Below are 27,482 nucleotides of genomic sequence, written 5' to 3'. Positions count from 1 at the left end.
TCTCAGTCAGAGTGTTGGCTCAGTTCGGGAGTGCAGGGTCTTCTTTAGCCTACAATTGGCTGCCCTTAATTTCTGTCTTGACCTGTCTTTTCTACTATGGGGTATGTGTTTAAGGGTCTGTGGTGGCTCCTGCATGCTTCCTGGTAGCTGTCTGGGGTTCGAAGGTCTTATTACAGAGGCTGACAGTTTCTGTTCCCTGGTGCATTTTTTTTAAAGACCTGCCGGTTCTGGATCAAGTTGTGTTGCCACCACGTTGCAGCAGTGCTGAATTGGGGGCTGCTCCCATACAAAGGGAGATTCAGAGTTGTCATTGATTTATTGATTTCTGAACCAATCAATAGTTTGTCTTATTTTTGGTTGGCCCTTGGATTTTTTTTCCCACTGTAGTGTATGGGTGGGCACACACGACACAGACTCAGCGGGGACCTTTATACGGGCTTTATTACACATCTGCCCTCTTCCCACTCTATCTTCCAACTGCCCATCCTACTCCCCGACTCCTCCCTTTCCGCCCGCCTCTATCCTGCTTTCCGAGCAGGTACTAGTGTCCTTGCTCTTACATAATTACATCTCCCCTCGCTGTAAAGAAAAACTCAGAATACAGAAAAAAACAAACCACATAACAGTACATCAGCTCTTCTTCTTTCACGTCACAGAATATCTCACTTACAGTTCTTCAATGAGGCGTGACGGTTTCCTAATGGTCCGTCTGGGACGCAGCTAAATATCAGAGTTCTCAGGCTCTCGTCCATCAGAGGCCGGCAATAACAATTGACCACTTCCGGACGGCGCCTCGGGTCTTGTGTCTTCAGAGACCGGTTCAGTCAATATTCCTCGAACACTGGGACTGCACTTCCTGAAGTGTGTCACGTTTCTGGTGACTCTCCTACCATCTGTTTAAGCGGTGATCATGGTTCCTTTCTGCTTGGTGACCGGCAGCGGAGTCTCGTGATAACTGCAGTCAGTCTTTCTCTGTTGATCTTGCCGTACCAGCACCCAGTCCCCTTCCTGGATCGCAACAGGGGTGGCTTTCCTGCGATCATCTGCGTAACTCTTCATCTTTTCTTTCTTTACTCGGTCCCTGGCAGCAACCTCTTCATGATCAGAGTCAGGATATGTGGCATCCTCGGGTGAATTCATCATGGGCAGTTGAGTTCGTACTAGCCTACCCAGCATGAGAGTGCCCGGACATCTGCCTGTGGTGGAGTGAGGCGTATTTCGATAGGCTCGTAACACCTCATTGAGCGCCGTTTGTATATTCTTTCGGGTGAGCTCCGCTTGTTGAATGGTCTTTTTGACCGTGGCCATGAATCGTTCCACCATTCCATTGGCCTGTGGCCAGAGTGGTGTAATTTTGCGATGCTTGAAATTTAGGTGTCGAGCAAAACAGCAAAGTCCTGACTGTTGAACGGGGGTCCATTGTCAGATTTTACCACTTGTGGGATGCCCCAGGCGGCGAAGACCTCATAAAGAACGGGTATGGTGCTAGACGCCTTGGTGGACGTAATGAGTTGTGCAATTGTGTATTGCTCATAGTCAACATTCTTTTTGTGAAGAAACTTGCCGTTGAGCGCCTCACAGACATTGGCATACGAAGACGCAGCCGCCACTGGCAGTTCTTTTATGATCTGACCAACTTCTTTGCCTACTAGATTCCGTAGAGCGATCAATTGTTGTTCTGCATCGGTCACATGGGACCCCTTCATGAAGTCCGTGAAGTCCTCCAGCCACCCACCTCGCTCCTTTAGGGGCTTGGGTGGCAAACAGGCTGCTTGGTCTGTGGTCCCAGGATGGGGGGGGGGTACGGGGGGGGGAGGGGCTTCTCTTGTGGCCTTTTGTTAGTGGTTAAGGATTACTGGCGTTTGAATGTACCACAGATACTGTCATCCTCTGCGATGGTGCTTTCCTGGTCAGTGATTCCGGTTCTGCGGTTTCTCAGATGTCAGCAGGATGCTTTCTCTCATCTGCTTTCTAATGTGTTATGTGGGCCAGATTGGATTTGCTGGACTTGTATGGCACTCAGTGGAAATGCATTTAAAGTAGGAGAATCACTCTCCGAAAGATAAGGTCACTCTCTTGATAGACTTTCCAGCGGTTGTGCAGTGGTCATACAGTGGTATTGCAAGGATGTGATGCATATTACCAGGTATTTGGGCACTTCTTTGGGTATAAAACACTCCCATTCTTCCAACACATTTCACCACAATTTCTTTTCCAGCTTGCCCGCCCTTCCCCGGCTTTCCCTTTTTTCTTGCTCTTTACTGGCCTTCAACACCCCTTAAGGGATAGTACGCGCTATGTAAATTAATTACAATTAGAAGCACACACTTCAGCTCATCATAAAGCTTCCAGTGATTTGATCAATGAAAGCCAGTACCGGTTACCAAGCATCACTTACAGTTGCAAATTGCTCTTTACATTTTCAAAATAACTCGTTGAGCATATTTCCATACATTTCAGGCAAGCAGGCATCCTGGAAGGAAACCTTGTTTAGCTGTCTGATCAGCTCCGGTTTCATAGCACAAGAGAACACTCCCTTAAGGGCACTGCTACTTGAAGTATTTTAACTTTCATAATGAACCGTCCGGGTATGGTTTTCTTTTTCGCGATTCCAGGCAGAGGTGAGGCCGGGGAACGTGCGACCCCCTTCCTGTGACCCACGGCCCTTTTGTGGGTCGTGCCCCACAGATTGATGCTCTATGCCCTCATGGCCAGGAGTCAGAATACTTTAAATGTGGGGCTCTCTGTGGGGTTCACTGTGTAAAGATGCAATCCTCTAATGTAAATCAGGGGAAACTTACACTGAATGTATTATTTAGGCAGCCTAATGGTAAATTTGGGTTTATAAAACAGACAACGAGACTGAAAAGGTTTCTATGGCTGTTGTGTATTCTCTTCAAATGCAAATGACAGTGCGACTCATAAAAAGTGCAAATAACTCAGTGGTTAAGTGAGTGTATTAAAATATATACAAAAGATACCATAAAAGCTCCTTGGCTCTTAAGCCAAGTTGTTCAAACATACATGTGCGTACAACACAGCACAATGCAGATTACAAATAATTAAGGAAGCAAATGAGTGTATGTCGAAATTTCGCCTGTCTGTAAGTGAAACGGTTTCCTCAGGGCAAAGCCGTCTGACTCAATACTCCTATATAACAGAGTAGCACATGTGCTGACCAACAATACCACTGTATGACCACTGCACAACCGCTGGAAAGTCTATTATCTAACACATATTATTATTATTAATTATTATTAAATGAAATTTATAGGAAGCGCAACTAAACCCGTAGGCATCAAGGCGCCGATGATGGTAAACGGTAAGCTCAGATATCACCTAAGAAGAAAGTTATGGATAGGCTTCTTGGAAAAGCCAGGTCTTGAGGGCTTTGCGGAACAAAGTGTGTGAGGAGATCACCTTGAGGTCGCTGGGGAGTGTATTCCAAAGTCTAGGTGCAAGGAAGCGGAAAGACCTTCCGCCCCATCTGGCCTTGACTATACGGGGAACAACTAGCAGGCTTTTGTTGGAGGAGCGGAGTGCTCTACCAGGGGTATAGTAGGCCACCAGAGCGCGAATAGCCTCCGGACCAGATTCATTGAGGGCACGATGGGTAAGACATAAGGCCTTAAAATTAATCCTCGCCTGCATGGGGAGCCAATGCAGACTTTTTCTAATGGCCGTGCCCGAGGAGCGTTTGGGGGCATCCACAACAAACCGGGCAGCCGCGTTCTGCATGGTCTGAAGGCGATGGACCAGACCATTGCTAATGCCAAGATAAAGTGCATTGCAATAGTCCAGTCTGGAGGCAATGAGCGCCATTACTACTTGTTTGCGTGACTGAGGGGAGAGATAATGAATAATTTTTCTCAAAATCCTCAGCGCATTGCAACAGGTGGACACGGTCCTGCTGACCTGCTTATCTAGCGAAAGAGTGGTGTCAAGAATGACCCCAAGATTGCGGGCAGATAGGGACGGCAAGGGGCAAGTGCCAAGTACAGAAGGCCACCAGTCCATGGACCAGATCTCAGTTTTTCCCCCAAAAATGAGGACCTCAGTTTTCTCCCCATTAAGCTTGAGGAAGTTCTCAACCATCTAGCCGGCGACCGCCTCCATGCAGTTTTTAAAATTAAGAGCAGTAATGCTCGCCGATTGAGAAATGGAGGCCATGATCTGCGTATCGTTGGCGTAGGAGACAACTTCTAGCCCAAAGGATCTTATAAGCCTGGCGAGTGGGGCAACATAGACGTCAAAAAGCGTCGGGCTTAGTGAGGAGCCCTGAGGGACCCCACACTTCACCGCCTTAATAGATGACATATACTCGCCAAGCTTGACCCTTTGCTTTCGTTGGTCAAGGAAGGATGTTAGGAGGCTAAGAGCAGAACCCTTGATTCCAAGCTTACTGAGTTGGCTGGTCAGAATAGTAGGGGACAGGGTGGCGAAAGCAGCCGTAAGGTCAAGTAACACCAGCAAGGTGGTCTGACCGGTGTCGACCTTAGAACGGATGCTGTCGACAACCACTGTGAGCGCCGACTCAGTGCTGTGGGTCCTCCGAAAGCCGTGCTGTGAGGGATCAAGAGAGTTGGAACTGTCAAGGAAAGCGCTCAAATGGAAGTTGAGATAAGCCTCTAGGAGTTTGGCAGGGAGAAGGGAAATGGGACGAAAGTTCTTCAATATCCCAGGGTCCAAAGAGGGTTTTTTCAACAAAGGCTTGACAGTGGCCATTTTCCAAGAGAGGGGATAAGTCCCCTCTGAGATGGCCCTATTCATGACCTCCATCAAAGGGGGCAGAATAGTCTGTCTACAGTCCTTTAAGACCTTTAAGGGGCATGGGTCTAACGGTGACCCGGACTTTAATTTGTCCAGCAGCGAGTTAAGATGTATAGCAGTAATGGGAGGAAACTGAGAAAGGGAATAGGAAGAGGCAGGAGCTTGGTCTTCAACAATAGAAATGGAAGGGATGGCAGGTTGGGAACTGGAGTTAAGGATTTCTAGGTCAGTGTAAATGTCCGAGATCTTTTCATGAAAGAATGTAGAGATCTGGTCACATAATACCTGGGAGGCTTTAATAGGGTCCGGAATCTGAATAATGGAAAGATTATCCACTATCTTAAACAGATCACTAGGAGATTTAAGCGAGGATGTAAGCTTGGTGTAATAGGCCTGTTTTCTACATAAGCTGCTGATTGTAACAAAACAAATGTGTTTATGGCTCAACCGGTTCACTAGTTACCAAAAAGCAGCTGCACAGTAGGGGACCCTTTGCAAAGCTGGACTGGTCACAGGGTTTTGTTGCTTTTTGCTATATTTGGTGGTTTTAGCCACACCTTTGACCCGCCCAAGAGCTCATACTCTCAAAGCCCTCCACCCTCCCCCAAACATGACTTAAGTCAACAACAGCAGCAAACTAATATAACCAGTCAGTTTTTACTAAAATAGAAGCGTCCGTTTTCATAATGTTAAAAATAAAACCGTTTTAGAAAAACTGTGGGAAACCAGATTAAGAGACCACCTCCGACCCTGGAAGTAAAGAAAGCATCCTACTTAGACGTTACAGTACATCATGAATGACTGTATATGGTATGTTTACACTATGAAGAATGTGGTTTAGCAACCTCCAGTTCCAAGCAGCTGTAAAAGCCAAGCCATCAGCATCCCATGAAAATCATCATGGTTCTTCTCGAATGCTGTGCACTCAAGTGCAAAAACAACAGTTGATGGACAGAATGCAGAACAATGTCATACATTCACCCCAGTACAGCGATCTGGGCCCACATCCGTTTTTTTGCTCACCATGCCATTATAGTTTGAACCCAGCCATATGCAAATCAGTCTTGACCCTGTGCCCCATGGGAACAGTCCAGCCCGAACTGCCAAGCCAAGTTCTCCCTGGACTGGAAACAAGCATCCTAGGACCGGTTTCAGGCTTTCAGCCCTCATCAGCGTGAGCAGCAGCACATGCTGTTTAGTTGCAGGCTGTTTTTTTAACTTGCTATAGGTTATTTTAAAACTTTGCTGAACTCTAAAATTTAAAACTGCTATTTGCACATTTTCTTGGCACTTACCGGACAAGGAATACAATAAGCTTTGTTTCGCCAGTCCCCGGTCTGCCACGGCTGTTGTGCCGATCGTCGCGGAGGGAGGGGGCTCCTACCCTCTAATTGGCATTTCCGGGGGTGGAATTGACATAAAAGGGCCATGCTGAAACGTACACAAAGCAGACGCGTGCAGCGGGCGCGCCAAAGGCAAACCCGTCTGCACCCGTCCGCGCCTGGAAGGCGACTAGTGCTAGTCACGCTGCCCAAAACCAGCCTTCAGCAAGAATCTCTAGGTCCAGAGAAGAACTACTCGCCTGCTCCTGGGTGGGCTGTTTGAGCCCAGCCTGTATAGACTTGTACATTATAGAGTGCAGGAAGAACGACTTGAGACTATGCTGTGACCACTGTACTTTCTCTCTGGAAGGATGGCCAAGGAGAGAGGACAGTAGGAGTAGGGTGACTGCCTTGTCACAGCCAGATATAGCTCATTTAGAAAGTCCAAGGTCTCACATGCACGCCTGCTTAATCAACTGCACATCCCTGCCAAAACATGCAGATGAGATCTGGCTTAACCTTGAAATTAATGCTTGAGATGCCTTGTTTTTAACCGAAACCTGGTTAAAAGAAAGTTTTAATCCCCGCATAGGGCTGGCTATCCCTGATGGTTACAGCTAATCGTGCCGGAAACAGGCGGGGGGAGGGTTGGCAGTGATTCTTAGAAAGGATTGGGACATCACCTCAAAAAAAATTCGTTGGCAGGATCTATAGAGGCAATGTCCTTCTGTATTAGTCTCTCTCCCACCTCCTCCTATGCGGGCCTGCTGGTTTATAGACCCCCAGACTCCCTTCCCTCTCCCTGGCCAGAGCGGTTTGATATTATTGCAGACCTTTCTTTAAAATACTCTAACTTCTAGTTCTTGGGGACTTTAATGTCCATATAGATAATGATAACTGCCTCCTGGCCCTCCAACTGGCTGACACCCTCAACAGACTTAATCTCGCACAAATAGTGACCGTACATACCCATGTAGCAGGGCACACGTTGGATCTAATCTTCTCCAACGACCACACCATGAAAGTGCTTGCCCCGCTACCGATGACCTGGACAGATCATCATTTAGTTCCCTTCATTCTTACGAGTGTGGTCAGCCCTAGTCAGTCTAGCCGCGAGTCTGAAGAGGGAATAGGCTGGAGGAAGGTTCCACTCGAACGCATGGGCCCAAAATTACAGGAAATGTCCCCACTTCTGTCAGGAGATCCCAATCAAGATGTGTATGCCTTTGATGATTGGATTATCTCAGCCCTCGATAAAGTTGCCCCATCAAAACTTTGAAATTGGCTAGAAAAAAAAACATCAGCTCCATGGTTTTCGTTAGAACTTCGCCAGGAGAAAAAGCTTATGTAAGCGACTGGAGTGTCTATGGAGGAAAGAATATGACCTAGAGGCCATGAACACATATAGAACAGCTCTAAAAAGATTCCACACTCTAAAACGTAACACCTTGAAGGCTTTTTTTGCAGACCAAATAAAAACCTCAGACAACTCCTCAAGAGAAGTTTTTTAGATTGTGCAGGGATTTTTGAAGCCACAAGTATTAAAGAGCATGATTGCTCCTTCATCTAGGCTATGTGAAGAGCTAGCTAGTTTTTTTCAGGATAAAATTCAGATGATTTACTCATCTTTTCCCAAGACAGGCCCTGTAAATTTCCCAGTCAAACCACTCTACAATCCAGCAAGTGGAGAGATGGTCGGATTTTCGGCCTTTTAGCCTTGGAGCTTCAATGCTGGAACTTCATAAACTCAAGTCTGGCTCACCGGCCAACCCCTGTCCACCTAGTTTTTATAAACTCCTTGCTACCTGTTTGAACCCCTTCCTTAATTTTATCTTTAACTCCTCTCTGGAACACGGTATCTATCCCACAAGCTGGAAAACAGCTTTTGTCCAACCAATCCTGAAGAAAGAAGATGCAGACCCGGCAGATCTAAAGAATTTTAGACCTATCTCACTTCTCTCAGCACCGGCTAAGATACTCGAGAAAGAAGGACAAAAACAATTGACCGGGAAAACACGGCAAGGCTGTCCCCTTTCACCCTTGCTTTTCGCCCTCTCACTAGAATGCTCGTGGCCTGGATACAGCAGGATCGTTCCTTGCGGGGGCTTACATGGACAGACGGATGGGAGGACAGGATTGCGCTTTATGCGGACGATATCTTCTTATACCTCGCGTCCCCCTCCAAATCAATTAAAGTGGCCTTAGACATTTTTACCAGCTTTGGGAGAAACTCGGGTTATAGCATTAACTGGGGGAAATCACTCCTTTACGTCCTCCACGGGGACCCCCCCCCCCGGCAATTCCGCGCTCGTGTCCAATTGCAGTAGTCAAGGAGGGATTCATGTACTTAGGGATTTTCATCTCTAAAGATCAGAAGAAGCGCTATGAAAGGAACCTCCTACCGCCTTTGCAAATATTCAAAAGGGATGCCACAGTTTGGAAGAAACTTCCGCTGTCCCTACTGGGTAGGGCAGCGCTCTTTAGGATGATGGCACTGCCGCGTTTTTTCTATGCCCTCCAAAACTATCCCGCCTTAGTCCCGCAAAAGTACTTCACGGAACTTGAGGCCACCCAAAGATACCTTTTGTGGGTCGGCACACCCCGAATATCACTCCAAAAACTCACATTGGGTTGGTACGACAGAGGAATAGCGCTCCTGGATATTCGGAAATACTATTGGGCAGCACATAAATCAGGGCACGTACAGTGGTGGAGAAGATCCCAGATATGGGATGGATAGATGGCTCCTCCTCGGTGGGAACTTTGAGGCTGCACTCTACTCTAAACCAAACAGATACCCCCCGACAGGGCCCACTAGACACTCCGTCCAACTTTGGCATATCGTTCACTGTAAACTGGGATGGGCTGACAGACTGACGTTGGCTACCCCGCTCTGGGTCTCCGAAAAGTTGGGTACATTGGGGCGCACCAAAGGGTTCCATAACTGGGACCTGATAGGGATCTCACATATAAAAGACCTATGCGGACCTGATGGGGTGATTACATTTGAGTCGCTTCAGCGCACATATGATCTAGCTCAAACAGAGCACCTTCGCTATATGCAGGTTAGACACTCCCTCAGAGCCAACATCCCACCCGGGACGACGCCCCCAGAGTCCTCTCCCTTGGAGGACAGACTACGGGACAGACATCTTCCAGAAAAGGCAATCTCCCTCACATATAAAAAAAGTATTAATCATACCCCAGACCCCTTGCTTGCACTCAGGGGTAAGTGGTTGGCAGACGGTCTTGAAATTGATGACGAAGAGTGGAGGGAAGCACTTGCCTCTCCCAAGGAAGTTGCAATATCAGCGAAGTTAAGACTGGTGCAGTTGAAGGTGCTACACCGTGTTTATATCTCCGGCACCCGATTGGTGCTGATGGGCAGGAGTGAGGACGGGCTCTGTAGAAGACTGTGTGGGGAGTTGGGGACCTTTATCCACATACTATGGGAGTGCCCTTTAATACAAGCATACTGGCAGGAAGTGCACAATTGTATGAGTGAGGTCTGGGAGGTGGAATTACGGCCCGAAGCGAAAAGGTGTCTTTTAAATATATGGAACCCACAGATCTATCAACCAAGGGCAGGCTGTGGGTGTTGCAAAGCGAAATATTGCACGCCTATGGGGAGCAGATACACCTCCAAAACTCACTGCATGGAAGAAAGATATGGACTGGTGCATGCTGCAGGAGAAGACAGTGTATGTGGCCCGGGGCTGCCCCCGGAAATGGGTAGCAGTGTGGTCCAATTGGAACGAATATCGAGGCAACGTATGTGAACCTCCCACTATCCCCGCCCTTGATGTTCAGACAACGCCTTGATTGACCTACGTAATGCTATGTATTGATACCATCTCGTATACTATGGAACCGGCAATTATGTACTTCATTACCACTATGTATGGGCAATCAGTAACAAATGTAATCATTGTGTGTATTGACCACTAAGTTTACTTCGGAAATAAAAAGAGATAAAAAAAAAAAAACAATTAAAAAAAAAATTTGACCGAATTCTTAGAGTCTCACAATCTTCTGCATGACTCTCAGTCGGGCTTCAGGTCAGGCTACAACACTGAGACGGCCTTGCTGGATGTGGCAGAAACTAGAAGAGAAACGGTAGATCAGGGTAGTTGTGCAATGTTGGTGCTGCTGGACTTGTCCACAGCATTCGATACTGTGGCACACCAGATACTCTTAGAAAGACTGGCACACCTGGAGGTGGTAGGGGCAACCTTGAGTTGGTTCCGGTCCTTTTTGGAGGGACGATCCTCATGTGTCCTCGTCCAACCCCTTAGTTTGTGGAGTCCCACAGGGCTCAGCATTGAGCCTGATTCTTTTTAATGTTTATATGGCTCCACTAGCCCCAATAATTGAACAACTGGGGGTGAAGGTCATCTCATATGCTGATGACACCCAGCTGGTGTTCTCCTTTAGGGAACACTCAGAGGTGGCCTTCACAAATCTTAACAGGTGTTTGCTAGCAGTGGCGACTTGGATGACGGACAGCTGCATGAAGTTAAATGCAAATGAAACAGAGGTCCTCTTTTTTAATCAACTTCTCCTCCTAAGCCTGACCTTTGGTGGCCCCCAGAGCTAAATCCGCCACCTCTCCCGGTCGCATCGGCTAGGAATCTCGGGTTTAGTTTTGACTCCGACTTAACTGGCAAATCTCAAATAAGCCAGGTTTCTTCCACATGTTTCTGGAAGCTAAAAGCCTTGAGAAAATGTGTGCATCTTCTGCCGATGGAATGTAGAAAGTCAGTGGTCCATGCATTAGTCATCTCACAGCTAGACTATGCAAATAGTTTGTATTTGGGCATGCCAGGCTATTTAATTAGGATACTACAGATCATACAAAACGAGGCAGCAAGACTACTTAGGAATGTACCACTCCGTCACCATATATCACCACATCTCAGAAGTCTACATTGGCTGCAGGTCAGAAGGCGAATTGAGATTAAGGCGCTGACAGTGGCACACAGAGCAATCAGAGGCTCTGGTCCACAATACCTCATGCAAAGACTTCCGAAATACCATCAATTGAGGGCCTTACGATCTAACCATCAGGAGCTTATGGTAACTCTACGCTTCAGGAAAGCTAGGATTGGTGGAAGGGCTTTCACTGTCAGAACAGCCTTGCTCTGGAATTCCATGCCAGAACACCTCCGGAAGGCCAAGTCTGAACGTTTGTTCAGGAAGTCACTAAAACATGGTCATTTGACTTGTCTTAAAGTCCATCCACTGCACATGGTCATGCTATTGCTTCCGCTGTTAGCGCCGGGACACCTCAGTTGGAGGTAGCCGTGCGCTCTATAAGCTCCATTAATAATAATAATCAGCCAGGATAGCTTGAATCCAGTGGCATGGAGAGCACGGGACTCACGTCTGAGCATACCCGTCCCACTCGGGGTGACAAATGCAAAAACAACAGGTGATGGACAGAATGCAGAACAATGTTATACATTCACCCCAGTACAGAGATCTGGGCCAAAATCCATCTTTTTTTGCTCACCATGCCATTCCAGTTTGAACCCAGCCATATGCAAATCAGTCTTGACCCTGTGCCCCATGGGAACAGTCCAGCCCGAACTGCCAAGCCAAGTTCTCCCTGGACTGGAAACAAGCATCCTGGGACCGGTTTCGGGCTTTCAGGCCTCATCGGCCAGGATAGCTTGATTCCAGTGGCATGGAGAGCCTCACGTCTGAGCATACCCGTCCCACTCGGGGTGACAAATGCAAAAACAAGATCTGGGCCTAAATGCATAGTTTTTTTGCTCACCATGCCATTCCAGTTTGAACCCAGCCATGTGCAAATCAGTCTTAACCCTGTGCCCCAGCCCGAACTGCCAAGCCAGGTTCTCCCTGGACTGGAAACAAGCATCCTAGGAACGGTTTCGGGCTTTCAGCCCACATCAGCCAGGATAGCTTGATTCCAGTGGCATGGAGAGCACGGGACTCACGTCGGAGCATACGCGTGCCAATGTGGAACATTCCGTCGATCATTTTGTGTGTTTTGCTGTTCGCCCTATGTGGGAAGGGAATGCCCAGACGTGGGTCCCGCGCTCACTACGCCACAGGAGTCAAGCTATCCTGGCTGATAAAGGCTGATAGCCAGAAACCGGTCCTAGGATGCTTGATTCTGGTTCAGGGAAGACATGGCTTGGCAGTTCGGGCTGGACTGTCCCCATGAGGCACAGGGTCAAGACTGATTTGCATATGGCCATGTCTGAACTGGGGTGGCGTAGTGAGCAAAATAACGATGGATTAAACCCAGATCTGTGACTGGGGGTGAATGTTTTGCCAATGTGCAACATTCCGTCCATCATCTTGTGTACACTCAAGTTGCAGCCCATGCATTACAGCCATTATACCCAGGGCCATTGGGATTATGAGATTGTGCAACTGCAGCAACTTTTGCATGATGATAGATTTGCCACAGTCAATCATCTGCCACATAAGCTGCCGATTTTAACAAAAAAAATGTGTTTATAGTTCAACCGGTTCACTAGTTACCAAAAAGCAGCGACACATGTTGCTGCACAGTGAGGGCCCTTTGCAAAGCTGGACTGGTCACAGGTTTTGTTGCTTATTGCTATATTTGGGTGTTAAACTGGTATCTAAGAGGTGCAATCACAGATTGACACTCTTTCTGGAGAAAAACAGGCACAACCATCTTATTTATTCAGAAAGGAGTTATCATCCAAATACTTTTTGGTAAATTATATTTTATTAGTGAAAAATTACCATTGTGAATTTTTGGGTAATTGTTTTTGGAGACTTTTTGTTTGAACTGTGTAGTAAGCCTCTGATACCAAAACAGTCCACCACAAACATTTGGGTTACTAAAAACGGTTTCATATTGTTTGCCCACCATAAAAATTATTTGCTGTTGGAATTGGGGACGTTTATAGTTGTTGAGGATGAGGAGTACCAGGTTCTAGAAATGTTGTCACAAGGGGGTCCTTACACCTAAAACATTTTGACAGGGGGGGTCTTGGCATCAAAAGGTTTGAAGACCTCTGGCATAGAGGGTTATTCTTGACACACTAGACAACTATCTTGGACCAGAGGTAATCCACTTTACCTAGACTTGGATGTTTGTTTGGTGCAGTGCGTAGGCTCTTTATCGAAGTGCCATGGATGCCTTCTGTTCTTCTGGATATTGTTTTGTGGGATTTGGTGGGCATTCTGTGTTGTCTTCCCTGTGACTTGTATTCCTGGTCTTGTATGGAGCATTCTGTTGACATTTCAGAGGGCTGTGATATTTGCTACACTTTCCTTGAGTAACAACAAGGACCAGAAGACACACGTGGAGGTTGTGGCCCAACTACTTACTGGCAATTTCAATTATTCCTATTCCAGGTCTCTTTTGTCCTATTCCTACGACCCTCATGTCTGTTACTTTGTTTATTTCATATTTCGTCTTGCTTGCTATTGTTCAGGACACAGTATAGGCATGGTGTTCTTATGTACCGTAAGGAGCATAGTTAAAAATTGTTTTTAATTTCTTTCTGGTGTAGCAAAGTAGCTGCCTACAGGGGCAGCTGCTGCCAAAATAAAGTGTGGGCATGTGGCAAATAATAACAACAAAATAAAACACTTACCTGCTGCTCCCGCCGACAGCCACCTCAGTGCTCCTCTCTTCCCAGAAGTTCATGGGCTCCCAGACTGCCCACCCAATCCAGACCATGCTCTCATGCGATTACCGAGCATGAAAGCAGGGCCAGGATTGGCCTGCGCGGCCTGGTTGGGCTCTCAGTAAGGGGCTGAGAGCCTGTGCCTTTTCTCCACCGGGCTGTACAGTACAGCTGGGTTGGAGAAATCTAAGTGTGCATGTCAGTGTGGCCGTCCTAAGACAGCCGGCCAAACTAACACTTACAGAGCTGTTGTCTGTCCATAGAGGATAGCCCGGCCCCGCCCTAGGCTCGGCAGCATCGGCTGTCAGTGAAAAATAAAATGATAACATTGTTTTATTATCGTTTCTTTTTTTCATCTGTATTGGGGTGACACTCCTCCACCATTCAGGAGGATCTGTGATATCACCCCGATTTAGGACTTAGATAAGTATGAACTGGGCTAGGTGTGATAACGGTTATAGCTGAGAATTCAAGCAATTACTCTTATTTCTCGAAACTTCCTTTATGTCACTGTGGAGTGAAGCATATGCTAAGAACACATTTATAAATTCAAAAAAAGAAGCTTCATCTGACAACATTTTTTCTTAGATTTTTTCCTTGGTTTTGTAGAGTGGGACATACATACACCCTTCAGGGTGTCTTGAAGCTAAATGTGAACGGGACCCAACATGAGAGCATGAAATAGAGAGGAAGCAGCTCTTATACTGTTGAAACAACCACAGTTTCACTAGCACATCTTAAAATTGTAGATATTTCGGATTTGACCTCAAATCGAGAAGAGTGAGCATTACTTCAGTTACAAGCAAAGACGAAGTAAGCCCGCTCCACAGCATCAAGTAGTTTTTTAATATAAATTTGATATATTGACCAACTGTTTAGCGATGAGTAGAGAAAATATAAAAAAATGTTATACCTTGTTTTTATTTTAAAAAATCAGACCGGCACGACAACTTACCGGACAATATATATCATAACATTATATATGTTCCATATCACCTACTGCACTTTGCAGATCTCCAGTACATTCCAACAGACAGATCAACCAGTGTCTTATAGTGGGTAAAGTATGCCAATTATGCTATTGCAACCTTACTCAGTGCTAAACCGCCCTGCAGCATAAACCGTTTGGTTCATATGCACCCAATGCGCATGCACTCGTAGATTATGCTTCTTGAAAAGTGGCTACCTCCCGACTGTGCGAGTCCCTCGAGTTTAAGAATGTGCTGTAGCTGTCCCATATGTTTTGGGAGTGGCTTCGCAAAGGGAGGAGGTAACTATATGATTCAGACTGTATGTTACAGTAGGTCATGTCTCTCTGCCCTGTTTCAATTGTGGGTACTGGGCCTTTAGACCATCGCAATACAACGTTTGGCCAACAACCGCTTGATTGCTATGAGTTTACGATGTGTTTTTACGATTGTTTTCGTATATCCTAATAGGGCCATGATCGGATCTACTTCCGGTTCAATGTCCGTAATGAGTTCTAATTCATGGAATATGGCCTCCCAGAAAGCGATCACTTCTGGACAGTACCAGGCAACATGTGAACAATTAGCTGTGGGTACCGCACATCTGAGACACCCCGCTGTATTCAGAATCCCGTATCTATGTAACCTCTCGGGGTGTAGTAGATTCTGTGAGAAAATGTCAATTCTACCTCGTGAATGCGAGCGGAATGGTCAAGCCCTGTGGTCTCTTGTTGAATTTTGTAGTGTGTAATGGAAAGATGTTGGGTTGATTGGTATGGTGAAGAATTGTGTAATGTTGAGTGAAATTATGCGGTTTGCAATTAGGCGGCATGCTGTGGGGTGTATATATGTGGATTATTGCTATGTGGTATAGGTTGGTTTTATGTGGAGTGTATTTATGTGGTAGTGAGAATCTGGCAATGCTTGTTGATACTCTCGCCTGTGCCATTGCCTTTTAACCACCATGTTTTAAAGGAATAACCACCACAGAAGGATCTGTACAAAACGGCAGCTGTTCTGGTAGTATTTCTTTACCCACTGGAGTCAATGAAGATAAGAACACAACAGGCAGGGAAATCGGGCGGCTATGGTGGAGTTCCACGCCTCCACGTAGTTCCTGGGCTTCCTGTTCCTTGGCTCCTCCTCCCCTCCACGAGGCTGATGGCGGCAACATTGTATCGGCGTACTGGCTGACCCCGCTGACTTTCTCCGACCGGCTCCCGAACCGCAGGCTGGTATGCGCTGTCTGCGGGAGCCGATTGTAGCTATGTTCTGTTCTGACGGAATGTGAGTTTTTGTTCGTCGGTCTCCGCTCCTGCAGCTGTGACGGGCATTGCCTAAGTATCGTATGGAGGAGGTCTGAGGGGGTGGATCACGGACTTGGACTATTTAATTACAATGCCCGTGTCTTTGATAGCCTGGGATAACTCATCAGTGTGACTTTCCTGAAAATCTTATTATCCTCTTATCAAATGCTACACTCCTCCGCACCTTTCCTTGCTCGCTAAACGATAATTGTCCACCCCGCTGTCGCAGCCTTTTGGATATTAGGCAGCGGCCGCAGTGTGGGTAGGACTACAGGCCCCAGCATCCCCCTGCGATTTAGACTATAGTTTGGATTTTTCCTGGTGCATTTCGAGGATATTGACCTCTGAGGCTTGGCGGTTTTGGGGCATAGAGATATCGTGGTCTTCTTATTGAAACCACTGCAGAAACGCCGTCGACTAAGACTGGGGCAGACACAGTGGAAGCAGTAGAATCGTGCCTTGACAAACATAAGAATATAAGAAAACACGAAGCCTTTTGGCCCGAGTCTGTTCACCGCAGTGTTCGATCACTACGGCGTTCCCTTAATTCAGTTATGAAAAATTATTTCAACACAGCGCCAGCCGCCAGCTCTCCTTAAGTGCTCCAGCTGACGGTGGCCCCCTCCTTCCTCGTGACTACATGGCTGCTCCACCAGACTTGCTCCTTTTCTTTAATCGGCTTCAATTCCTACATTGAGAGATTAATTTGTGCCTTGATGAGATTCCAGGAAACCACTACCTGGATTCGAAACGCGTCGGCCAGTTAGCAAGGATTAACTGGGATCCGTTCCCTAATACCAGTTCTTACTGGTTGTAAAAAGAATTATAAAGTGTATTTGCTTCTTTGCTACTTTCTTTCCTTTTTCAAAAACTTTATTGGGTTCTATACTGACTCTTCACACTTGCTCGTAAATTTTTTTACATTGTCATGCCAAAACTGTTCTGTGTGTTAATTCTGTAAATTTTTTTGTCATTTATGGTTGAATGTCCCTCTCTTTTTTTTCAGTTTGCAATACAACTGTAAGGCAAATAGTTCACTAATTTTGATGTAAATATGTATTGTCAATAATTGTCTTTGTGTGTTGGTTAATTCATGATTTTTTTGACAAATTTTGTTTAAATTGAAAAAATGAATTGGTATAAATAAAAATACCTTGTTGATTACGACATTTAGCGTGCTCAACTTTCCCCAAGTGTGTATTTAAATGTAGGTGGAGAGGCAATTTTTTGGAGTGTTTGTTTCTTATTGACTGAGCGCATATTCGCAGTAGATCACGATGGGAAAGCAATTAACGGCTCGTGCAAAAGCGAGAACACGTCGCCAGCAAGTTAGAGAAGGGGAAGAGGCGGCTAAACGGGCTGGAATGGTAGCTGGTAAAGGATGCTCTTCTGCAGAAGTCTCGGAGAGCTCCGGTGAGGGTGTAGACGAGTCCCCTGAGTTTATATCCACCCCTGTCTCGCAGACTAACATCGGGAACCCTGACAATAACGGGGTGCAGGAGGTGCTAGAAGTGTCCGTGACGGATACGGATGCAGAAAAGTCAGCGGGTAAGTCAGCGTTTACAGCGACAAAATTCGCTGAGAATTCCAGCCAAAATGGCTTGCAAGCATTTAAATAAGCGAAGACACTTGGGGCTCCTAAAGTCTCTAAAGTTCTTAAACAGTTCCCTTTATTTGAGAGGAAATCTACGTTATGTGCACCTAACCCATACTGCTCTTTTAGCCACAGGCTTGATGGCTGGCTCCTGCGCAGAGTCTCCTGTAGCTTCAGTCACTACACCCCCGCAGAAAAACTTGGAGAAATTGTGCCTTGGGTTAAGTCCTGCTGACATAGTTGATACAGCAGCAACAGGTCTCTCATTTCCTAACGAAAGTATCTCCTTAACTGGAGGTAAAGATACAGCTGTCTCGGCCTTACCTGTCGTGTCACAACCCAGTTTAGCCTCTGTTGGAGTTACTAATGCGCAGAATTCGATTTTGGAGGTGGACACTGAGACAACTGGCGATTTTCAGATATCAGTAAAAGATATACTCAACTTAATTTTAGGTGAGGTGAGAGAGATGAAGCAATTTCAAAAGGCAGAGTTGGCTGTAATTAATCAACGTCTGGATAAAATAGAAGATTCAATGGCTTCATTCCCTACCCGTCTTCAAGAGGCCGAGACTAGGATCTCAGGTTTGGAGGATAATATGTCGGAAGTGAGGAAGGATGTTGCAAGTATGTCAAAATTTCCAAGAGAATTCGAATCTAAACTTGATGAGCTGGAAAATTATAATAGAAGGTCAAACCTTAGAATAGTGGGTGTACCAGAAAATATTGAGGGATCTGATATGAAGCAATGGACTACATCTTTCTTCCTTCAGGAGGTTATCCCAGAGTTCAAAGGAGACTTAACAATTACTCGGGCGCACCGAGTTCCAGCTCGTCAATTTGCAAATTCTACGTTACCTCGAACCATCTTGGTGAACTTTTCTGATGTGCGTGTTAAAGAAGCAATCCTCTCTAAAGCTTTTAAACAAAGACAATTTACGGCGAATCCTACCACCAAATGCCGGATTTTTGCGGATATGTCTGCTGCTGCCGCGAGACGAATAAAGGAGTTTGTCAAGATTCTTCAATTATTCAAAGACAAAGGCGCACAAGCTACGATTGCGCAGCAATCAAAGTTAAAAGTATTGGTAAAGGGCAAATTCTATATGTTCACGGAGGTTGATGAAGCACGAGAGTTACTCGCCCGGATATCACTGGCTAATATGACTTTATGAGCTGATTTTTGCATTTTTTTTTTAGTTCCTGCTATAATTATGTATGGTGTGATAACGGGTATCTTTTTCTGTGTTTATTTAAAATTGATGTTAGGTGGGGGGGAGGGAGTAGGTGAGGAACAGGAACGTCATGGGGTTAAGGGGTGCAATAACAAGGCACCTCTAGGATGGGGGTTAGCACCTTGTGGCCAGCGTGGCGAGGAGAAGAGAGGGAGGAGCAGGGCCACGGGGCTAGGTGCAGGATGTTGGGGGGGGGGGGGGTCACGGGTGTTGCTGGGGAGAAAAAGTGAAAAAATTGAAGTGCCTTCGGGTAAGGGTGGAAACATAATTGGACAGAAAAAGGGCATGATGATGATTGGAAATGCTCATTTTATGTTGCAGAAAAGTTTTGTTTATAATGTATTTTAGGGGACTAAAAATAATTTCCTTTAATGTAAACGGATTGAATAACCAAATCAAAAATGCGAGCTATTGAGTCTTGGATTAAAACGGAGAATCCAGCAGTTGTAATGTTGCAAGAAACTCATATCCCTGCAGCAAAAATTGACAATTTCTCTATGTTTAAATTCTGGGCCTCATATCGTGGGTTTTCTTGTTCCTTAGATTCTCAACGAGGTGTTGCTCTTTTTGTAAATCGAAATTTGGATCCTGAGATTCTTCAATTTAAAGAGGGTGGTATAGGACGATGGTGTTGGGTTACATGTTTAGTGAAGAACAGGCACAGGCCGATTACCTTTGTCTGTTTTTACGCCCCAATGGATGATTGCCACCAAATTTATGATGACTTGTTTCATTCATTGCTTATGGTTCCGGGGGACATTGTCATTGGGGGTGATTTTAATATTCTTATGGATGCAAAATTGGATTCGACTGTCTTCTCTAAAAAACAGCTTAAACCCAAATCACGAAGATCTATTATTCACAATATATCAGTACTTGATCTATGTGATCCTTGGCGTTTACATAATTCACAAACCAAAGCATTCACTTGTTGGTCAGGCAGACATAAATCTTCCTCCTGTATTGACTTTTTTTTGGCCTCCAGGCAATTAGAATTTTCCTATCAAAGTTTTTTTTACAATGGGTTCTCAGACCACGCTATGTTGGTTATTGAATTTATGGTTGGAGAAGACAGTAGAGTCCCTAAAAGATGACTATTTAATAAGGCATATTTACAGGATGATAACTGGATTTCTTCATTAAAACTGGAGATTTCAGAGTTTATAATACGTAACTCTCGTACTGCCCCTCCTCACATTGTATGGGACTCGTTGAAAGCCTTTATTCGTGGCATTATAATAAGTAAGGATGCATCGGAATGGCTTGCTATTAAGCAAGCGAGAAACTTACTTTATCAAAAAATAAATACTTTAACTTTATTACGGCAATCTGATCCTTCCAGCGCCGTTCAAAATAAATTAAACGAAGCAAAAAGTGAACTTAGTGCAAATTTTTTTAAACAAAGTGAAGAGCAATTTCGAAGACAATCTCAGAGAATTTATGAGGAGAGCAACTTTACCGGTAAACTCTTGGCCTGGCAGGCGAAAGAACAAGCTGCCGCAAATCAGATCCGCTTGATAAAATGTCCCACTACACATATAGAGACATCGCAGGCTGCAGCAATTGGTACTATAATGCTCTCTCATTATCAATAAATATATAGTCAACATCAAAATATAGACTATTCAAAGCTCTCTAATTTTTTAGACAGATATGAATTGTCTTCTCTTTCTCAAATGGATCAGGAAGTAATGTCAAATCCATTCTCGAAGGCTGAATTAGAACTGGTGGTCAAGGACTTACCAATTGGTAAGGCTTGTGGCCCTGATGGCCTTCCTGACAAATTCTTTAAGGTTTTCTTTAGCTCTTTTTTTTACTTATTACTTCAATTGCTAAACTCCATGTTACACGGTGGGCAAGTTCCTGATTCTTTTGGTGTTGGTACGTTGTCAGCTGTCTTAAAAAAGGTAAAGATTCTAAAGACCCTAATTCATATAGGCCTATCACCTTATTGAATACGGACTATAAGATCACCACCAAACTACTATCAATACGCTTTAATACCATTGCGGCGAGTCTTATCCATCCCGATCAAAATGGATTTATTGCAGGCCGTCAACTGGTCACTAACACTCACTTTTTGATTGAGGCTTTAGATTATTTTCAGATTAAGAAGATTCCTGCTTTAATTTTATTGTTGGATGCAGAAAAAGCTTTTGATTTGGTGGTTTGGACAACATTATTTGTTATTTTAGCACATTTTGGAATTCCTTCACAAATTATTAGTTTAATTCAAAATGTATATACTGGTGCTAAAGCTAATATAATTATTAATTCGGTTATGGCTGGTACAGTGTTGGTGCAGCGAGGCACCAGGCAAGGTTGTCCTTTGTCCCCCATTCTTTTTGCTTTTTTTATTGAGCCACTAGCTGTAGCAATCCGTAACTCCGTAAATATTGCCCCCCCCCGATTACCTCTATGTCCAAAATTAAAATGTACGCAGGCGATAATATGTTATTAATTAAGCCGGATATTCAATCTCAGTCTTTTGTTTTACAGCTTTTTGAAGAATTTGAAGCCTTAGGTGGCTACCGGATTAATAAAAAAAAGACCGAAATATTAGTTTGTGGAGGTGCGATCTTAGATTTACATCCAGATTTAGCCGGATGCATTAATTCAAGGCCTAAGAGGTACTTGGGGGGTTTGTTCTCAGTTTCAGTTTCAGACTTATATAAACTTAATTTTGAACCTCTTCTTCGGAAAGTACACTCCATGTTCGTCAGATGGACTCCGTTGCCACTTTCGATTTTGGGTCGTGTGGCCCTGATCAAAATGTCCGTACTTCCGCTTTTTAACTTCCTATTTTCAACGATCCCATGTTCCTTGCCTGCGGTTTTCTTTTCAAAAACAGAATCTTTGTTCTCAGGGTTTATTTGGGCTAAAAAAACTCCTCGGTTAGCAATAGGGACACTTTACGCAGATACTGAACATGGCGGTCTTTCTTTACCTAATGTCAAAGATTACTATAGTGCATATTTTGCTCAATATTTAGAGCGATTCAAAACTGGAATGCATAGTCCAAATTTATTTATTAACTTATTTGTTTATCAAATTTGCCGTGAAGCTCAAATTCCCTCTCCTTTGCAATTTCCTAAATCTCCGAAACAAGTTCGATATAAGATCATGAACTGGTTCTTTAAACGACGTGATGCTATCCTTAAAATATACTCTCTCCCGCACTTTAATTCCAGGACCCCATTAATGTACGTTTTTATGTACACTGGGATTCAAATCGGTTCAGACATCGCATTGCATTGGGATCGTGCAGGGTTTAATACTTTGTCGGATTTTTTAAGGGAGGAAGCTTGGATAACTCCCGGTGAGATGCAACAGGTAATTCAGTGGAATTTTTTGTTAATGGGCTCTTATACTTTAATTTATAAGATGTTGGATCAATTGGACCCCTGGTATATTTGTTCCTCTATTCAGCTGTGGGACGATTTGTTTTTGATTACACGGTTAAGGAAGCCTGGGGAATGGAAACGTTGTTTAGCTCATCATATCGAGGTGGATGTGAGCTTGAAAGCCATTAAAAAATGGCAGGAACAAGAAAACCATGCTCTCCCCGTTAATGTTTGGAAGACCTTAAATAAACTGAACTTTAGTGTGTTGCGTGGCTCTAACTGGAGAAGAATGTTATTCTTTAGTAAATGGCTTTTATACCATATCTCAAAAATGTACGTTAACACTTCTGCCAATTGTTTTAGATGTCAGCAATTTACCCCAGCCAACTGGTCCCACATTATAGTTCAGTGTTCTAAAATTGTGCCTTTTTGGAATGAGATTTTTCTATTTTTGCAAACGTACTGTGAGATTCAGGTTACGTATAATGTGAAACTAATGCTGTATGGTTACGACCTCGATCTTGAACTAGTAGATCAAATGGTTAAATTGTTGTTTATTGCAATGGCAGTAGCAAGGTCCTTAATATTGCAAAATTGGAAATCAATTCAGGTCCCTTTGTTCCCCGCTTGGTTTCAAAAAATGAGGAATGTTAGAAGGAGTGAATTATTATACGCACAACGAATTGGTGGGATGAGGAAGTTTGATAAAATTTGTAGATCGTATTTTGAGTAACTTTGGACTAATGTATTAATGTCAAAAATGTTGCCCTCTGTCGTTGAATGTATTTCGTGTTAACTTTATCTGTTGTATTGAAGTTGTTTTTGTGTTTGTTCCGACTTTATGACCCAAAGAAACTTCAATAAAAAAAATTTATAAAAAAAAAAGAACACAACAAGCTAAAATGAATACAATAAAAGAGAAGATGTGAAAAGGAAAACGCTGAAATAGGAGAATAAAGAGAGATCCACGTGAAGAAGAGGAGTGCTGAAAATACCATGTACCAGCTCCAGAGCGTGGAGGGGAGTGAGAGGTGGTGGTGGAAAAAAGGACCATAAATGAGGACAAAAAAGGTCGATAAGAAAACCAGCAGGATATGGAGCAGGAACGATGCACTGTTCTTGATCACCCAGCAAGACCTACACATTCACCTGAATGAGGAAAACACGCAGCCCGGTGAGCTTTTACATACAGAAACGAGGCAAAGTAAAGCTTATTGTCCCCTGTCTGCTGCAAAGGAGTCTTCTCTAAACACTATGCAGGCGAGCACATGTGCTGCTGAAGAGGGCTATTCATCCACAGATGCGAGCCCTCAAGGCATGTCTTCCTTGTCCCCTCTGCCACACCCGTAACCAGATGGTGTCTCTGCAGACATGGGAGGAGGGTGTGTACTTTATAAATAATATTGTTAAAGCTGCATTCAACGCGCTTTCTGAAAACACCACGTTCATTGGACTGGAGTTTTTTTGTTTGTTTTTTAAACAAACTAACAGGAAGGCTTGGTGTTTTAAGTACAAATGAAAATGCTTTGTAAAAATGCATTTCATGTTGGTACATGGAATGAATTTTCACTAAGCTTTTTTAGAAGGAGGAAGGCAGAAGGTTGCAAGAGGATCACACACAACGATGTGGAACAACAATGGCAGGTTACCTACAGCCATAAAGTCTTGGGTGAGATTAAGGGAGCTGGAGGCTGTGGGGGTTGAGATATGCATACAATGGCAAAGAGGGCTGGTGGAATGAGAGGGGGTCGAAGGAATAGTACCTGCATCAAAGTGGATGGCCACTAATCAAGGGGAATTATTCTGCAGTTGAGCAGTGCTCCTCAGCGGCAAACAGAAGTGGTGTATCGACTGCGAGAACCAATTAGGAGGCAGCAGAGCACTGCTCGAGTATACATATGGTAAGTAGCAGGCGTGATTAAAGCCCTTTTAGTGAATACATCATGTCCAGCAGACCGCGCATGAGCACTGCCCGGCTCCACCTAAAAATTTAATGGCAATGTATTTAGACTATTAAAAAAATTTGTGTTAAGTGATTGAAAAAAAAGACCAATTAGTCTGCATATTTTCTGTTCTCACGAGCATGTTAAACAGGTTAGAAACTAAATTACCACTTACTCGACCAAAGTGGTGAAGAACTGTTGTGGCTGCAGATTCATGCGAGTCCCTTTTTACCAAATCAAGAGGTAAAACAAGGATTTCTTCGGTTTTTAACCCGCTAAGTTCTAGAACGAAAACAACATTATTTACATCAGTAACACAAAAGTGCAGTTTCTTTAAAATATAGTTTTATGTTTTAAAAGATTTAAAAATAACGTTTCAGTGTAAAATACATCTAAAAGCAATAACATGTGCAATCCATCCAGACATTGAAGTCTTCAACTAGTTATAAATTGTAAATTCTCAGCTATTAATGTAGTGCTTTGTACACGCTAATAGTTTTGGCGCAGAGCGGAAACGATGGCACAGTAAAATAAAGTAATTTGTTCAATGTTACACTAGAGCGGTAACGCAGAGAAGAACAGGCTGTGACCGTCTCAATGATCCTCAATTAGCAACTTAAGTAATCGACTGCAAGTGTTGAGTTTATTTAAAGTACTACTGTGCAAACTCACCTTAATGTATTAAAGTAAATAATTACACTTCTAAACCACTTCAGAAGATTCTTCCCAGACGAAAATAGCCACACCACAATTAGCATTAAGACGCATCAAGTTCTCAGCTGTAATAATGTTGACATGACATAAATTGTGAACATGGGCCAAAACTGAGCCCATAAAAAATGGAGCACTGTGCATACAAACGTATGTGAATATCCACAGCCAAATTACAGCTCAAGGACATTCAGTGCCTGATATCCTCGCAAAGATTGCACAATCAGAGGCTTGCCGCAAACCGAAAGCTAATATCTCTTAAGAAGACACACTGGAGACTGCACCTGGCAGACCATCCTCCTCGCTGCCTAGGGACACCCTTTCATTGCACACTCTTTAGGCCACTGCTCATGAAATATGAGGAGTGAAGTACAACTTTACATATCATCCCTTAGCACTGTGGTGGGAATGTAAATAAAGCACCAACACTCCTGTACACATAATAGGTACATGAGTGTGCTGAACAGGTGAGTGATGTGTGTATCGGACTGCTGACATCCGGTAGGCCTCGTCAACGTGCCCACAAGGTTTTCGGGAGCCAATGCATAACAAACTGGCAGGCTGTGATAAGTATATAATTGGGTGATAGTCAATGGATTTTATGACAACACACACCTGGGAAACAACCTTTAAAACGCAATCATTACATCGCACTACCTTAACATAGTAGTCATTACATCGCAACATCCTTTACATTGCATGTCTTTACAACACAGCCATTACAACGCATGACACTACAATGCAGTCACTACATCACAAATCATTACAACACATACCATTACAACGTGTAGTACCCTTAAACTATCCAACACTTACCCTCACTGGAGTTAGAATAGTAATTTTTACCCCTACACTATCCAACACTTACCCTACTGTTACACTCATTGGAGTTAGAATAGTAATTATTGCCCCTATACTATCCAACACTTACCATAAATGCGATGTAAAGGTATAATGCGATGTAATGGAATGCGTTGTAAAGGTAGTGTCTGAAATGCGATGTAATGGAATGTGATGTAAAAGAATGCGTTGCAAAGGATATTGCGATGTAAAAACTGTGTTGTAAAGGCATGCGTTGTAAATGTATGAGTTGTAACGTCATACATTCCACACACCTACGTTGCTATTTAACGCTTTCGTCTTTGATAACATCAGGATTATATCTCAATAACTAAACCGCTATACTAAGTAAAACGGCTATTTCCAAAACAAAATTTACATTTGGCGAACAGCTACTTACCAAGACACTTTTGTTTAACTCTCTGCAGTTCGTCCTCTCTTCTTGCTGACAGCACAAGTAATGCTCCGAGCTTTGCAAGCTGATAAGACAATTCTTCTCCGATTCCACTTGATGCTCCAGTTACCCAAACTACCTTCCCAGACAGATCTTTTTCTGAAAGAAGGAGCATTAAAAACACAATCATAATTAGCCATAGATCCACAAACCTTTAAATGCTCAAATAACCCAAGAACCTACACATACAATCAAGCAAGTATTGCCAACTGGCAGCTCTGCACAATGCATCAACCACTGTCCCACATTTTGGTTTAGGGTGGTTTGACCTGACATCATTAGCGTGAGTCTCCCTTCCATTTTTGACGGATTGCCTCCTCTGTTTTTGCTGGATTTGTGCTTTGGGCACTGTGCCACTGCTAATCAGTGCCACAGTGCAAGTGCTCCCTATGTTAAATTGATGAACTGATTGGTTATTCCACAATTGGGTCGTTTGATTTACTGTCAGCCCCTAGTACAGTGCACCATGTGTGCCCAGGGCTTGTAGATCAAATACTGCTGGTGGGCTTGCAGCACTGGTTGTGCCACCCACAGAAGCAGCCTGTAAAGTGTGTCTCAGGCCTGCCATTGCAAGGCCTGTGTGCAGTCTAGCACTGCCATGTGGACTTGGCCAAGTGCACCCACTTGCCAGTCCCTAGGCCTTCCCTTTGCTTCATATTAGACACCCCTATGGTAGGCCCAAGGGCAGGCTAGCATTGTAAGTATAAGGTAGGAGATGCTCTGATGTGTGTAGCATGTTCTAATAGTGAATTACAGCCATTTTCGTTTTTCACTTTTGAAGGCTACCTGTTCTCATAGGCCAGAATGGGCAGTGAAGATTATTACATTCTTATAATCCTAACTGACTAAGGGAACATGGTAGAAATTCGAATTTAGTATCTCTGAAGTCAGAATAATAAAATAGATCTTTTAGTAAAGTTTATTTTAATATTCTGTGTTTGCAAATACCACTTTTAGAAAGTAGGTATTTGCTTGCCTAACCATTTGAGCCCGCCTCTGCGGAGTTGTGTATTCCTTGTCTAGGTTTGTGTGTGACAGGGCTGGGGAAATTCCAGGAGACAGTCTGGGACAGCCCAGTGGTGAATAGGGAGATTTACATCCAGATGCGAGGGGGGAGTGCACCTGGGACCTGAATAGGGCTGGGCATTCCCTCTATAATGCTGGCTCCACCCCCTGTGGCTTGTCTGATGTCTCTGCCCTGCACAGTGAAAGGAGAAGAGGAATCCTGTCAACAGAGTGCTCCAGAGCTGTATCTTCCCTCCCCTGTGCTGACTCCACCTCCTGTGGGGCGGCTGATGTCTCTGCCCTGCACTGTGAAAGGAAGAGAAGAGTCATGTCAACAAAGTGCTCAGGAACTGGT

At 44.3% G+C, this 27,482-nt stretch overlaps 1 protein-coding gene across 3 annotated transcripts in view; it reads right to left on the bottom strand.

The window, feature by feature from the left end:
* The window catches only part of DHRS7 (dehydrogenase/reductase 7), a 797,588-nt gene that overhangs the window by 282,667 nt on the left and 487,439 nt on the right, over positions 1 to 27,482 (bottom strand). For all 3 annotated transcript variants that reach the window (XM_078660349.1, XM_078660348.1, XM_078660347.1), the window contains 2 exons: positions 26,069 to 26,221; positions 24,293 to 24,399 (listed from right to left, as the gene is read on the bottom strand). In XM_078660349.1, the coding sequence (XP_078516475.1) occupies positions 24,293 to 24,399; positions 26,069 to 26,221 (260 nt within the window). The remainder of the gene's footprint in view (positions 1 to 24,292; positions 24,400 to 26,068; positions 26,222 to 27,482) is intronic.

This window comes from Lissotriton helveticus, chromosome 9 (assembly GCF_964261635.1).
Source record: "Lissotriton helveticus chromosome 9, aLisHel1.1, whole genome shotgun sequence".
NCBI classification, from domain to species: domain Eukaryota; kingdom Metazoa; phylum Chordata; class Amphibia; order Caudata; family Salamandridae; genus Lissotriton; species Lissotriton helveticus.
Note: the sequence above shows the minus strand (reverse complement) of the source record. Positions and strands in the feature narration are given on the sequence as shown.